Source organism: Diceros bicornis, chromosome 15 (genome assembly GCF_020826845.1).
Source record: "Diceros bicornis minor isolate mBicDic1 chromosome 15, mDicBic1.mat.cur, whole genome shotgun sequence".
Classification (NCBI taxonomy): Eukaryota; Metazoa; Chordata; class Mammalia; order Perissodactyla; family Rhinocerotidae; genus Diceros; species Diceros bicornis.
Genome location: NC_080754.1, coordinates 54,226,661 through 54,242,591, shown reverse-complemented (window position 1 = coordinate 54,242,591; position 15,931 = coordinate 54,226,661). Strand labels below are relative to the sequence as shown.

The window sequence follows — 15,931 nt, the reverse complement described above, 5'->3', positions numbered from 1 at the left end:
TGTGCATAATTAATGAAACCTCATCTATAAATTACCACATCTTCTCTCAAGATACAGAACTCACCACTTTTGAGGCAAACATGCTTTGATATTTATCTATATAATCAATAGTTCTAGGTTTAAATAATGCAAAAGTGTTAAATATTGGTGATTTATTAAATGAGTGTATAGACAGCTTTCTTCAGTAATCCCCTGAGATGAAAGGATCTTATGATTCACAAAGTTTTTTAAAGCAACTAATTCTTTTAAATGACAAAGATAAATAGATTCATCATATATTCTATAAATGCACACACACATAAAGGTATGTATTATAGCTACTGACAATAATATTTACACATTATGGGAAACAGAAAATAAATAACTCAGAATGTCACCTGGAGGAGACAACTGTCCTCATGAATTTATATCTACATGGCAATTTACTTCCAGATGTTTCTAAGTAGTACTAAATTAAAACCACTATTCAGAGATATTTAAAACCGATGGAGATTTCTGGGAAAGAAAGCAGTGTAATTCCAGGATTACTAGTCTCTCCACTCTCCCAGATATCATCCCTCTCTCCAAACTGACCATCACAGCAGGAAAAATGTTGGAGCAGAAGAAAGGAAAGTGATAAAGATGGAAAAAATTATTTTTATAGACTTTAAAACTACAGAACAGTCTCAGTCTGACTTTAGACTTGAATGATTAGCTTCCAGAAACAGCCAAATGTCAGCAATTGAAATAAACCAAAAGAATGTAAGTCACCCCACTCTTCTTCCCAAAAACTAGAGCAGCCCTGAAGAAAGCAATTGGAGGAAGTCCCAAGAAAAACAACCAGAATGTGGTAAACTGAAGGAGCAGGAGTTAAGCACACCAGCAAGTAAGTCCTGGGAAAAAGGAGATCCCTCCACTGTGAGTTCCCCTTGCCACTACAAAAGAAAATATTTCTCGACAGTGAAGCTGAAAGAAAAAACGAATACTCACTGTTTATTTCTGCCTAGGTCATAGAGAAGAGCCGCTGGGCTTCAGAGATAACCCCCCAAATCTAGAAGGGTGATGAGGAGGAAGGAGGTAAAACAGCTGGCCTGTGATTCACTCTTCTCTCGTTACCAATGACACAGTCCCAGGGAATAAAGATAGTGGTGACCTGGGTTAATCTGCTGGTAAATATGTTAATAACTGCTGACCTCCTGGCAAATGGATTAACGATATTTGCTAGAAGGAGAATCTTGAGCTATGTAATGCATTTAGCAGCATAGCCCTTGTTTAGGATTGCTTATAGAAAACAAATCTAGAACATACGGGTTTATAAGGCACGTCTCCCTGAAAAATGCCACACAAGCTCTGAAACTTAGGTTTCGGCTTGCTCTCTTGTTTCATGGCTACCTTTCGTGAGAATTTGTGTGAGATGCCCCATCGTTCATATTGATGGATGGTGAGTATTTTCCTTAACAGACAGTGCAAAAGTCTTAAAGTGAAAATATGCCTGACATGTTTGAGGGGCAGCCAGGAGGCCACTGTGGCTGAAACAGAACAAGCCAGGGGGAGAATAATGGGAGATGAGATTACGGAGATAACAGACTTCAGATCACATGGAACCTTCTAGGCCATTGTAAGTACTTGCCTTTCACACTGAAGGAAATAAACCTTTAGAGTACACTAAAATAAAATCAAGGTAGAAATCAGGAACAGAAATAACTAGAAAACTTTAAAATTCAAAGAACACTACTAAGCTAAATGGCCAAGCAACACGAAAAATACTCAGTGCCATTTGTAATGAGGTACACAAATTAAATATACCATTTCATTTCTATTAGACCAACAAAAATTTTATAATCTGACAATTTATGTGTTGGTGATAATGGGAAGCAACCAAACCTCTTATACACTGCAGGTGGGAGTGAAAACTGATACAAACACTTTGGTAAATAATTCAGCCTCATCTACTATCATTGAAGATATGAACACCCTGTGACCCAGCTATTCCACTCCCAGGAACAGACATCCTAGAAACGTGTTTGCATGTGTACCAGAGACCTGTACAAGAATATTCATAACAGCATTGCTTGTAATGGCAAAAGTATGAAACAACCCAAACAACCATCAACATTTAAACAGATAAACCATGTTATACTCATATAACAGAAGACTATTCAGCAGTGAAAATGAATGAAATACAACTATGCACATATTCATGGGTAAATCTCAATAATATAATATTGACTGAAATAAGTTGCAAAAGAATACATATATAACTTTCCACTTACATAATGTTCAAATATATGCAATATTAACAATATATGTTTAGAGATACATACATGCAGTAAATTGAAAGGAAATGAAAAAACACAAAATTCTGGTTAGTGATAATCTCTTAGAGGGGAGAGAACAGGTGCTTACTGTTTTGTTTTTCTCCATAAGCTATATAAATTTTATAAATTTTTTTTATCTACTTAATATCTTAGGAAAAGGAAAACATTTACAAACATATACATATAATATACACACACAATCATTTATATATACTCTGGGGCAAAAAAAATCACATATGATATCAACAAAAGATCTCATCTTAATGATTTCTCCACAGCAACCAGACTGTTGACCTCACTTCTTTAAATAAAACACTATCCTCCTTTGGCTTTTATGCTAAAATGCTTTACCAACTCTCCTCCTATATCTCTGCCACTCTTTGTCTTCTTTATAGGTTTGTCTTTCCAGGCCACTAAACATAATTCCTCTCCAGTCTGTTGCACTACAATACTCTCCCTTGCTCTCTAAGGTTCAGCCACCCACAATTATCTTTAGTTCCATTAACACAATATGTTTCCTCCATCATAGACATACTATTTTGCACATACTATTTTCTGCCCCCATTCTCCAACTCATTTTCTAGACCTTAATTCAAATCTTGGTTTCTTAGAAATCCTTTTTCTGACCACCTGTATCAGTCAAAGTCCTGACAGGAAAAAGAATACTCAAAGGGGTAATTTGAAGAAGGTCAAACCAAAGGACTAATGATCACTTGATAGAGTTAAGGAAACAAGTGATATTGAAGTACCCAGAGACTCAAACTAACAGAAAGCTGTTACCAACCACAGTTTTGAGAGGACAAAATAAGAGAAGTATTATAAAGTCATTGAAAGCAATGGCTGTGGAAGAGTGGTCATCTGAGTGGTATTAATAACATAGCTAGAGAATGCAGTCACTGCAAAATCTCAGCACACCAAGAAGGAGATGGAGAGTAAATACCCCTACCTCCTTCTCGCCCTCTAATATTCTGTTAGTGTCTCCAACTGGCCAAACCCAACCAGAAGCCAGAGAGCAAGGCAACTCAGGTGATGCAGTCTCTAGAGGTCAACCTCTAGGGATACAGAGTGGGGCAGAAATGGCAGAGAATGGATCTGGAGGGACAAACAGTGTCTACTTATTTTGTATCTAAGCATCCATTTCTCTCTTTCTACCTCTTTTGAAAAAAAGACCTCATATCTGAAGCACAGGGAAAACACAAAGTTCTACAGCCACTGTGTATCATAGGTAGATTTCAACTTAGTGATACTTCCAACTGAACCTAAATTAAAATGTTAGATACCAGTAGTACCCTTCATATAAGGTAGCAGCAAAAAGAGAGCAGTTAAAAAATTACTCCATATAAAATATAGCTGCTATGGTCTCTATCTTTGTAGTTGGTTTTGAAGCCTAAGTCGACTTGATCACCAGAGCTTCCTTGTTTCACCATCCAATCTATGTTCACCTTACTGTCTGCTAACACCTTTGCAGGTTGGGTTGTTTTACCTGGTGGAGTGACTCAAATCTTCATTCTCAAAGGATTCAAGACCATAGAGGCCATCTTTTTATTGGGCTACCACATTTTCCCATTGAACATTATTACTGGACATAGAAAAATTAATAAGGGTGTCATTGAATGATTTCCAGATGAAGTCTACCTATCCTGCACCACATAGCAGCAATCCAATTGTTCCTCGATACTTGTGCTCAACCAACAAGGTCAGTAGATGACCTTTCCTCACTATTAATTCAGTGTCGATGAGCCCCAGAATGGGTAACCTCAGCGTCCTGTTTAATGGAAGCATGACTGGAGTTTCATATAATATACAGCACCTTATAGGAAAAGCAGTCCAACCTCACAAGATATTATTCTCAGCTGGAACCCACACTGAAACTTCAGCAGGCCATTCCACAAAACTCTCAAGCCAGCTGCTTCTGGATAATGTGGCACATGGGAAGATCAGTGAATTCTATGAGTATGAGCCAATTGCTATACCTATTTCACAATATAATGAGTGTCTTGGTCTGAGACAATGTTGTGTGAGATTCCATGATGACAAATAAGGCTTCTGCTGGCAGACACACTGCAGGCAGAGAAAGAAAATCCATATCTGAAATATGTAGCTTTTCTCATGAGGACAAATCACTTCCCCCTCCATGATGGAAAGGGTCCAATATAATTATCCTATAACAGATACTCCCTGTTCACCAAATCTACTTAGCATCATGCCATCAATATAATGGGCAAGCATTATCTTCTATGCAATATCAAGACATTCAAGGTCCTTTTAGACTACATAATGCTAAAACGCAGGAGAGTCAATGTAGGTCTGGAGTAAGATTGTGAAGGTATACTGTTACTCCTGCCACAGGAAATCAAACTATATCTGATTATCTTTATTGATGGAAATAGAAAAGAATACATTTGCTAGGTCAAGGATCAGAAACTACAGCCCATGAGCCAAATCTGTCCCGCTAACTGTTTTTGTATGGCTTTCGAGCTAAGAGTGGTTTTCAAATGGTTGAAAAGATCAAAAGAAAAATAATATATTATGACATAAAAAAATGATATGAAATTCAAATTTCAGTGTTCACAAATAAAGTTTTATTGGAACATAGTCACATTCATTTGTTTATGTATCGTCTATAACTGCTTTCACACTACAATGGCAAAGTTGAGTAGTTCTGAATGACTCTCAAAGCCTAAAATATTTATCATCTGTCCCTTTGCAGAAAAACTTTACCGACCCCTGTACTAGGTCAATAGCTGCCCACACGGTCACAGAGAATGTGTTGGTTTTCTCCAGTAAAGATAATATATCCAGAAAAGCAACTGTGATTGGAATCATCATCGTCTGATCAAGTTCACTATAACCAGCAGTCATTCTGCAAGACCATTGGCTTTTGCACCAAATAGGCAAGTTAAATGGAAATATAAGAAGAAGCAGTATTTCTGCATCTTTCGGTCTTTGATGACGACATTAATCTCTGCAATCTCCAGAAATGTAGTATTGCTTCTGGCATGCAATTTTAGCACAGTAGTTGGTTGTGGGGGAGACAATTCTAGGGTCTTCTACTTATGTATTACCATAAAAATCTTTATGCCACAGGTCAAACTACCAATATAGGGATTCTGCCTGTTACTAAGTATATCCATTCCTGATATACATTTAGGACTGGGAAAATAACCACAAAATGGTCCCACAGTCCCAATGCATTACCATCAGACAGAATCAAGACAAGACTTCATCTACCACTTCACTTCTATAAACCCCTAAGACTGACTGGTGGACGATGGTGGTACTTAGAGTCTCCAGGGATAAATGTCAGTTCAGAACTAGAATCTAATAACTCCTTTGAAGTTCTGGACATTGCTTTCCTCACTGCATGTTTATCCTGGTAAATAGCCATAAGTTCTGTAGCAAAGGCTTGGAGGAAGATACAGAGTGTGCCCTTGTGGCCATACTACGAAATCCTTAAAGGGACTCAGCCTCTATCTCAATTAAGGCACTCCAGATCTGTGGACTGACTTAAGTCTGGGAACTTTATAAAAACTCTGAATCCCTAATATGGTGGCTCAAGTTGAATCTCTGCCCATCAGACAGAAATGTTCTACTCATAAAGGTAAAGCAAGAGACTGCAAAATTTTTTCATTCCTAGGTACCCCAATTAGCATCACAGATCACAGATCTCTATGAATTGAAACATTCTGGTTACTACTCTTCTCTGTCCCTTATTTTGGTAATTTTTCCACCACAACTTTGATGATTATGTGCCAACACCGGGCCTCTACCATCCCAGGTTTCCATTATTCCTTTGAAATCAGCTCAATTCAGTTAAAGCATCTCCATCCACAACCATCCTCAGCCTACAGAGAAAAGCCCACAACAAACCTTTTTCAGTATTCTAGTGCTTAATACCTTGGTGATAAGGGAGTCCTCTGGGCCCTCATAGAGGGTACAGTTAACCTACATGAGCTGGTTATACATTATCATTTCCAACATTCCTACCTTCCAGAGCCTTCAAATTTCTTGCCCTACAAAATGTCAGGGAAGTTCCAGCATCTCAATCTCATTAACTGAAAAATCAAGTCCAGGCTTCAATTAACTGACTTAGTAGGTAGATTGTTAATGCCATTCCTGAAGAGTTTGAGCCAACACATTAAGACCCAGATCCTATGTGAGTACATCTATATTGATAAATTCAATCTCATCTAATCTGATATTTAGCTTCCTTAATCCAACACTCTTAAAATCTCTTCCTCTACTTGCTTCCCAGACTCATGTGATACAAACTGACAAAATACTGCAACTTCTTCAGTGCATGGTAATTGTCACTTGGTGTAGGCATTGCAATTCTACATCTCGTTTATGCTGATCATTTGATTGATTCTTTGACCTCCACTTAGTCTGTAAGTTCCAGAATAGATTGTGATTGCTTTTGCACATCACTTTCCCCCACAGAATATAATATGTACTCATTATTTGTTGAGAGAATGATTATAACAGAGGAATGTTTTATACCCTTAACATCTAAAACGTTACTTATACCCAAATATTGGCAAATAATAAAAACAAAATATATTGGCAAAAAATAAAAATAGCCAATAACTATTTCACAAGTGATTAGTGAAAATCCAGTTAAAGATGAACATCATTTATTGTCAGTCAAATTGGTTAAAGTTAAAGAACTAGAAAATATGGGTAAATAGCCATCTCACACATTGTCAGTGATAGCATAACTGACACAGTCATCATTTTAGTGGACAATTTCACAACATTCATCAAAATTTTATAAAATAATTCACCTCTGACACAACATTTCTACACTAAGAAGTTCATTTTAAGGTAATCATACAAGTGCATCAACAGCTAAGATGGTCATCATAACTTATTTACAATAGTGAGAATTAGAAATGAAATACTCGTCAATAAAGATCTGATTAAGTAAATCATGGCATAGAGAATACTATGTAACAGTTACAAATGATGATGTGTATCTGTATTTATATGTAAAGTTCTCTATGACAGAATCTAAGTGAAAAAGCAAGTTAACAAATAGCATATACAGTATTAACCCATTTATGCTTGTGTGTGCGCGCACGCGCATGCATGTGTGCGTAACGGTGTCTATTGAAAAATATGTACCAAAATGTTAACATTGATTATTTCTAGATGGTAGGATTGGGCTATTTTCATTTTCTTCTTGGTAACTTTTTGTTATAATCAAATCTTTTAAAATTATTGGTATATTACTTTTATAATATAGTTATTTCCACTATGAAAAACAAAAATTTTAAATGGTTTTGGACTTCTCTAATCTAATCTGATTTAATATATCAAATCAGTTCCAGTATTATTTTAAATACTATATATTTCAAAGAGGATAATCAAAAAGGTATTTCTAAGGAAGTCAACCCATTTCAGAGTAAAAAACTACATCGAAATATGAAAGTAAAAATAAAGAGCACATAAAATAACACAGACAATAAGTATTATATTGAGCTACATACTAAAAGGAGAGTATACAAATGAAGTCTTGGAAATATTAATGAAATTGATACGTTGTGAACAAATATAGAAAAAAAATTTGAAAGAGAGAACATTAGTTAGTAAAAACTCCAATTCTAATTGGGAAGATGGTGTATGATACCTTGACATTAGGAATTACTCTATGTTATAAAGGAAGAATAGTCAGGAGAGTTCCTTCACTGGAAAAGAATGAAATAAAAATAATAAAATTGGATGCTGTCAACAAAGATACATGATTAAAATTTATTATCTATCATTCTATTTTCAATGAAAAGCAACAGGACATCTCTACAAGATTCTGAGTAATAAAATTAATAAATCACATACTTTAAAAGCATATGAAAACCCTCAAGAGACATCAGGAAACTTAAAGCAAAGATACTGTACACTTTAGTCTTCTAGATCTTCAATGTTGACAACATGGGTGTGAAATCATCACAGAAAAATAAAAATAAGAAATATTTTCGAAAAGAAAGAAAAACAAAACACAAATCAGTTCTCCCTCTGAAGTTCACAGTGACCCTTGAAATATATTTTTCAAGACACATATAAAAAAATTCTTTACTTCCATATCTCACAGATCCTCCCATTTTATGTTTTGTAATTACAGCTCAAAAAAGGAATAGTTGTCCTGATAAAAATTTCCTGCTAGGAGAGGAGGAGCTGAAAGAATCCAATTCTCCATTCATTGGACAGCCTGTATTTGTCCGAAACAAATGCAAATATCTCCAATGCCCAAGGTTCTATACATATTAAACCACTAGCCAATGGTCACACAGTGAATAGTCCTTTGAGAAGTTATATCAAACTGCTATCCCAATGTTAGTAGTTTTTGAACATTGCATCTATACTCAGAGAACGGCGATAAAATAAATTCAGCTTTATCTTACAACATTCATTTTTATAAAAATAGGTGTACCTGGTTTTGCTGCACGTAAGTTCTGTTTCTCATTGCCGTCATGATATCCAGTTCTCCACTGATTTAAAACTTCCTGAAAGGACTGGGCAGAAGCTTCTTCATAGAATGATTCTTCACACAAGGGGCTATCTCCCGGATCTGTACATTCTGCTATTTTTGTTGTTGAAACTTCTGCCTAAACCAATTAAAAATGTATCTAAGTATGCTTTACTAAATTTCCTATATCTTAAAATACAGGTATATTAGTTACGAGATACTATGAATCACACATTATTTTTTAACTTAGAGTGTTTTTAAGTTGTACTTACTTATCTGCTTTACTGATTTCTTTAAAACTCTATTGCCAATTATAAATGATCTCTTCAGAAATCATTAAAACTAGAGCCTACAGGACTGAAGATTTATCATAATGTTATTCATCAGTGTTCTCGCTGGAAAGCTGCAATAGCCTTGTATCTAATCCTCCTACTTCTCCAATCTCCTGCTCCCTGCAAACTCCCACAGCAAAAAGAGCAGTTTTGTTTTGTTTTGTTTTTTCCTGAGGAAGATTCACCCTGAGCTAACATCTGTTGCCAATCTTCCTCTTTTTTGCTTGAGGAAGACTTGCCCTGAGCTAACATCTGTGACAATCTCCCTCTGTTTTGTATGTGGGTTGTTGCCACAGCATGGCTGCCAACGAGTGGTGTAGATTCATGCTGGGGAACCCAACTGGGGCTGCTGAGGCAGAGCACACCGAAGTTCACCACTAGGCCATGGGGCCAGCCCTGAAACAGTAGTTTTTTAATGTGTAAATCTGATCACATCAATCCCCTGCTCAAAACCCTCCAATAACTCTCTGTGAAACCCCCAGTTCCTACTAGGACTTACAGGGCCCGACACCTCCGCCTTTTACTTCACCTCCTTCAGTTCTCCCCTTCACTCACCCTGCTCCAGCCAAACTTATCTTCTTGCAGTTCTGGGAAACCATCAAGCACATTCCCATTGGAGGCCTTGCCCTAGCTATACCCAATGCCTGCAATGGTCCTTCTCCATACCCTCACATACCCATTCCACTCATTTCATTTGGTCTCTGTTCAAATGTCAATCAAAGAGTTCTTTACTGATGACCCTAAAATAATTAGCCCCTTTCTCCCCACTTTCTAATCCCTTATCTGCTTTATTTTTCTCCCCATAAGGTATCTCCATGTGAATTTACTCATGTTCATTTGTTTGCCTGTCTTCCCCCATCAGAACATAACGGGGGGGCCGGCCTCGTGGCTTAGCGGTTAGGTGTGTGCGCTCTGCTGCTGGCGGCCCGGGTTCGGATCCCGGGTGCGCACCGACGCACCGCTTCTCCGGCCATGCTGAGGCCGCGTCCCACATACAGCAACTAGAAGGATGTGTAGCTATGACATACAACTATCTACTGGGGCTTTGAGGGGGGGAAAAATAAAAATAAAAAAAAAGAACATAACGGGGTCAGGGATTTTGCCTTTTTCCTCAGTGCCAAGAACAGGGCCTGGCATAAAGTTGGTGCTCGTTAAATTTAGTTGAATGAATGAACAAATTAATTAATGCATATGAAACACTGCATACTTCTCAGCTTAATGATGGTGGAAAGGATGAATTCAGTACAAAATATAGATCCACTGTGAAAATAACCACAAAAAAATAAAGGTAGGATTTGGCAGATATCCAGTGAATCAGAGAAAACAGCCAAATTAGGAAACTAAAGCAAAATAAATTCCACACCAATGCTGAATTATCAAATGTGGATTACCTATACTGATCAAATTGCTAAAACTCCATTGTGTACCTTCCAGATATAGGAGTAGAATCCTCTATGTCCAGCCCTTAATAGCAAAATAAACAGGCAGATTGTTAAGGTACAATTGAGAGAAGGTTGTTAAATGTGTGTACAAAAAAAATTAAATATAAACAAAAAGCATCTGGGAACCTGCCAGAGACTGTGCTAACTGGTGGCCACAGGAACACAGGTTAAGAGGTCCACAAAAGACACAGGTGCAAGGAACAGGTATTTAACTCAGATAAACAAGAATTGTCTGGGCGAAAAGTGGCAGGGGTAGCATTTTAGAGAGAGGGAATGGTATATACGCTAAGACATGGAGTCAAACAGCACGGTGGCATGGAACTGTAAGTAGTTGTGTTACTCTAGCAAAAAATGAGATATGAGAAAATAAAAAGGGTGGAAAGACAAGCAGGGGCAGATCATGAAGGATCCTGCCTGCCATACAGAAGAACTTAGATTTAAACATATTGGAAACACAAAGCCACGGAAGAGTGGCTCACACACTGTTGTGTGGGAGAGAGAGAAAGTGGGGAATAGTGAATTTGGATGCAAGGAAACCAATTAAAACATAACAACCATTTGGCAATACCTATCAACATTACAAATGCATAATCCTCTTCACCTAGGAATTTCAGGATTTTATTATATGGATACACTTACATATAAGAAAAACAATATTTTTCAAAATTATTCTTTATACTATAGTTTGTTCTGGAAAAGATTAAAAAAGTGTCAATGTTGATCACTGGAAAATAGATTTTAAAAAGTCATTTCATATCGAATAAATTAGTATTAAAATAAGTTAGTATTTTACAAACACTATACAATGAGAAGGCTGTAGAATGTACTTATATGGATATTAAAACTATATTGTTAAGTGTAAAAAGCACGTTTGCAGAGCAGTACGTAACATATTAATATTTGTGTAAAGAAATATATACATACAAAACTGGAATTATCGTTGACTTCTAGAAAGGGAGAGAATGAAATGCACTTTCCACTTTATAAACATTTTGCACTTTAAGAAAAAGCTAATTTCAGTATTTGGAATAGCAGTAAGGATAGAAGTGACCACATATTCAAGATGGTTTTTAGATGGTGGACTGCATGAGACACAGTAACTGATTGGATGTGCAGAGGAGGAGGAGAAAGGATTGTAGAATATAACTGTTCTTGCTAGAAGATTGGCTGCCACCAATAACATCTATAGGTTTTGGGGGAGAGGTGATGAATTATTTTGAAAATACTGAGTTTTAGAAGTATGTTTGAAGGCACTTAACGGGTATCCAGTAAGCGATATGTGAGTGTGTGTTTGTATGTGTGTGTGCTGCACTCATGAAGGACAATTCAGTGCTTAATACAAAATGTTTTAAGTGTGCAGTGATTCCAGCAGCTCTCCAGGGAAGCTCCCTTCCAAGCCATGAATCAGAGATGTAAGACATTTGCATTTTACAGCTATGCCTTTGGAATACCTGGCTTCCACATGGCAGTAGCAGGATAGAAAAAAGCCAGAGGACTATACATTGGCTCTTAGATGTTTCAGCCCACAGCTGTCATATGTCACTTCCACTCAGAGCCCGACACGATCCTGCCCAATTCCAAAGCAACTAGGAAATTTGAAGGAGCACATGGAATCCAGGGCCATTACATTTATTACGTCTCTAGGTCGTATGATATCCCTGTAAGATATGTTTTAATACCCCCACTTTCCAGAAGAGGAAACAGAGGATCAAAAAGGCTAAGTAAATTGCCTCATGTTACAGAGCTATAAGAACAGCAGGGTCAAACCCAGGTTCAGTGTCTAAAATGAAAGCTCTTTTATGAACTGCATCCCTTTCCAAGCATATGCATTGGCTTGAATTCATAAAAAAAGATCTAAGACAGATATCAAGTTTTAGCACTCTTTTAACTCATCCAGGCATTTGAATTATTATGTTAATCAGATTCCTGGGCCTTAACCCAGATGTCAAAAAATCAAAATTTGAGTGGCAGACTGGGAATGCACATTTTTAACAAACTCACTCAGTGCTTGTGATACTTAAACCACTGCTCTTCAGCACAGAGGAGGACCAAGTACATGAGGGGGGCATCTCTTCAGTGTGTGTACTGCGCACAGGTGCACACCTGAGGGCCGACAGTTACGCCCAACCAGGAGTACTCACCACAATCACTGAGCAGCTGTTAAAACCACACATGTCTGGTCCCACCCATAGAGATACTGAACTCGGTTATGTGTGTTTCTTTAACATTTCTCCAGTTGACTCTAATATACACTCCTGGACGAAACTACCAAATTAATGGTTTTTAAGTTAAGACAAGAGGTGGAGGGTCTATATAGTGGACACAGTTATCTCTGGGGACAGGAGACAGCATTTATTGTAGGGATTAAAAGCACAGGCAAAGTAGTCAGCTCTATAGCTTTCTAGAAGGACAAGTTACTTAATTCCTCTCTGCCTTTCTCATCTGGAATGGGGTAATAATAATGCAAAACTTATATGGTTATTGTGATTATTGGATAAAATAAAGCAAGTAGAGGATTAAGCACAATGCCTAGTATAAAGTGTTTAATAAATGTTAGCTGTTCATATATCACTATTTTTATTGATAGGATAAATTAGATGAAATGGCAGGCACAAAGGAGTAACCCTTAAAACCACAGCCTCTGTGTAGTGGTTGAAAGCAAGTAATTTGGAGTCATAAGTTCTGGGTTCAAATCTAAGTTCCACTGTTAGTGGTACTTTGGGCAATTTATAAAAACAGTTCTTTGCCACTATTTTTTCATCTGAAAAAAAAGGGAATAATTAATAAAGAACAAAAAGAGATAATACATATAAAATATTTAGGACAGTGTCTGGCTCATAGCAGGTCCTCAACATTGTTATTATAATGATGAGGATATAATGCATTCCGCGATTCTTTACAAACACCGTTGGCAGGTCTGCTAGAAAGCAAAATCCATGCAAATATGCTGACTTTCCTAGACAATTCAAGCATAATTCCTCTGCTGGAAAGAGGTCCTACAAGCATAGAGCACATTTCTTTCATGTTCTACCACCACGGGTTTGGAACTCAACAGACTGGAGTTCAAGCCTCACCCTGCCACCAAGTAACAAGCTGTGTGACTTTGGCCAAGTTATTCACTATTTCTTAACACAGTGAAAAGGTGAGGGGCATCTAAAAGAAGAAAGACTATTACACAGATCAAATTTGAGAAGGTTTGTTTCTTGCTAAAGAATCAGTACAATTTTATTATAAAAATATAGACACGAGGGGCTGGCCCGGTGGCGCAAGCGGTTAAGTGCGTGAGCTCCGCTGCGGCGGCCCGGGGTTCGCCAGTTCGGATCCCGAGGGTGCACCACACACTGCTTGGCAGACCATGCTGTGGCGGCATCCCATATAAAGTGGAGGAAGATGGGCACGGATATTAGCCCAGGGCCAGTCTTCCTCAGGCAAAAAAAAGAGGAGGATTGGCAGATGTTAGCACAGGGCTGATCTCCTCACAAAAAAAAAAAATATATATATATATAGACATGAGCTGATGAGCTCTAGCACCTCATGAGATCAGTAGTCAATCTGAATAACTACCAGAATGTGGTATAAATCCAATTTTAAATAACTGAAATTGCCTGTCACCTAAAACACTTGGCAAAGTTTGGTATTTTTAGCCTCCTTGGAGTCCTGATTAATATGAAATTGTTATATTGCATTGTGCTACTTTTTTTTATATTTCTCCCAAATACTCATTCATTTCCTGATGTGTTGGAAATGCCCAGAAAGCCACATGGTCAAAGAATCATTCATCAAAAAGTCAGCATTCAGTGGAATCAAAGTAATCTTCTTAAAAAGATTTTTACAGCCAAGATGTGTTTGATTCACAAAAAACAAATTCATATTAAACAATAATGTGACAAAATAGTCTGTAAAACTCTACAGCTCCAGTTAAGTATATGAATGATGGTCTACATGATCATGTATGACAGACAATGTCTACAACAGTTTCCTCAGCTTACCTCAGAGCTGCTCCCCTGCAGAAGAGACTTGGGTTTATGCTGACTTTTACTAATCTCCTCTCTTGAATGATTCTCCCCCTTGAGTTCACCTGGATTAACTTCCTTTATAAACCGATGGGCAACATCCAACACACTGGATAATATTTGAGATTTTGCCTATTAAAAAAGAAATAAAATATGACTAAAAAGCCTAATATGTGACCCTAAGTAACTTAGATACATTAGATCATATTTTCATTATTCTATGACTCCTAAAATCCAGTAAATTTTATTTAACATTTAAAAGTACAAATTGACATTTATATCAACAATTGATATATCAATTTATATCAATATAACAGTGACAGCTGCCATCTCTTGAGGGGCTAGTTTGGGCTCATACTATCTTAAAAGCATACCATTTAATTCTCAAGGCAACTCTGAAGCGTGATTATTTTCATCTCCGTTTGAGGCATAAAGAACGGAAAGCTGTGAGAGTTTAAATACCTCGGCCCTGGTCACACGGTGAGTGGTGGCAGAGCTGGGAAGTGACCCAGGTGTGTATAATTCTGATGACTCATAGCCTTTTCACTAGGTCAACCCCAAAAGATAGATGTGTTCTTTGTAAACATCATGTCTAAAGAACTAAATATAGCTAATCTAGTAGGAGACTGAATAAGCAGTTATGAGTATTCCTTGGTGATAAAAGATCTTTAGAAAGTATTAACTATTCACAAGTGCACATCAGGAAGTGCCTCCACCTGTGGCTCCCTAGTAAACCCCAAGCTGTCCCTCGAGTTGTGTCCTTGCTCACGACTTTCACTTACCAGGAAGGCCCTCCCTCTTCTACTATCTTCGTTGCCTGCAGACTCCTACTCCTCCTTCTGGATTCATCCCAAGTTACTCCCACAGGTTCAGGAGCCTTTCTGTGCCCTCCTCCCCTGGCTGTGAGGTGCCCATCCTCTGTACCCTCCACCAGCTCATACAATATTGATTTTACAACACCTTTTGTTGTCTACCTCTCCCATCATACAATATAAGCCCACAGAAGGAAAAACCATGTCTTCTTAAATCTTTGTATGGCTACCACAGTGGCTGGCAAATAACATATGGTAAAGATAAGGTGTTGGGGGAAGGAGAGGAAGAACTCCAGAATTAGAATAAATGATTGAGAAAGAGAATTCAAAAAACATTTCTGCATGTCTTAAGAGGAGCTGAAAAGGAAAAGGCAAATCTCAGGAAGGCCCTATTCTCTGAGGGGTCTCTTATCAGCAACCACCCTGGTCTGCCAAGGGCCCAGCAGGATTCTAGATCCCATCTGAGCTTGAACCAAACTCCAGGGAGAAGACACAGACCATTCAGAGGCTCTCTGAGAACCTGGCGTTAGGAATACAAGCAATAGGTCTTACATCTTGTCAAATGTCCTCAA

The 15,931-nt window shown here is 37.7% G+C and overlaps 1 protein-coding gene across 1 annotated transcript in view; it reads right to left on the bottom strand.

Moving 5' to 3' along the window:
- ZBBX (zinc finger B-box domain containing) overlaps positions 1-15,931 on the bottom strand; it is a 100,809-nt gene that overhangs the window by 39,310 nt on the left and 45,568 nt on the right. The window contains exons 8-9 of the mRNA XM_058555595.1: positions 14,574-14,679; positions 8,725-8,895 (exon numbers count right to left, since the gene is read on the bottom strand). Coding sequence (XP_058411578.1) covers positions 8,725-8,895; positions 14,574-14,679 — 277 coding nt within the window. The remainder of the gene's footprint in view (positions 1-8,724; positions 8,896-14,573; positions 14,680-15,931) is intronic.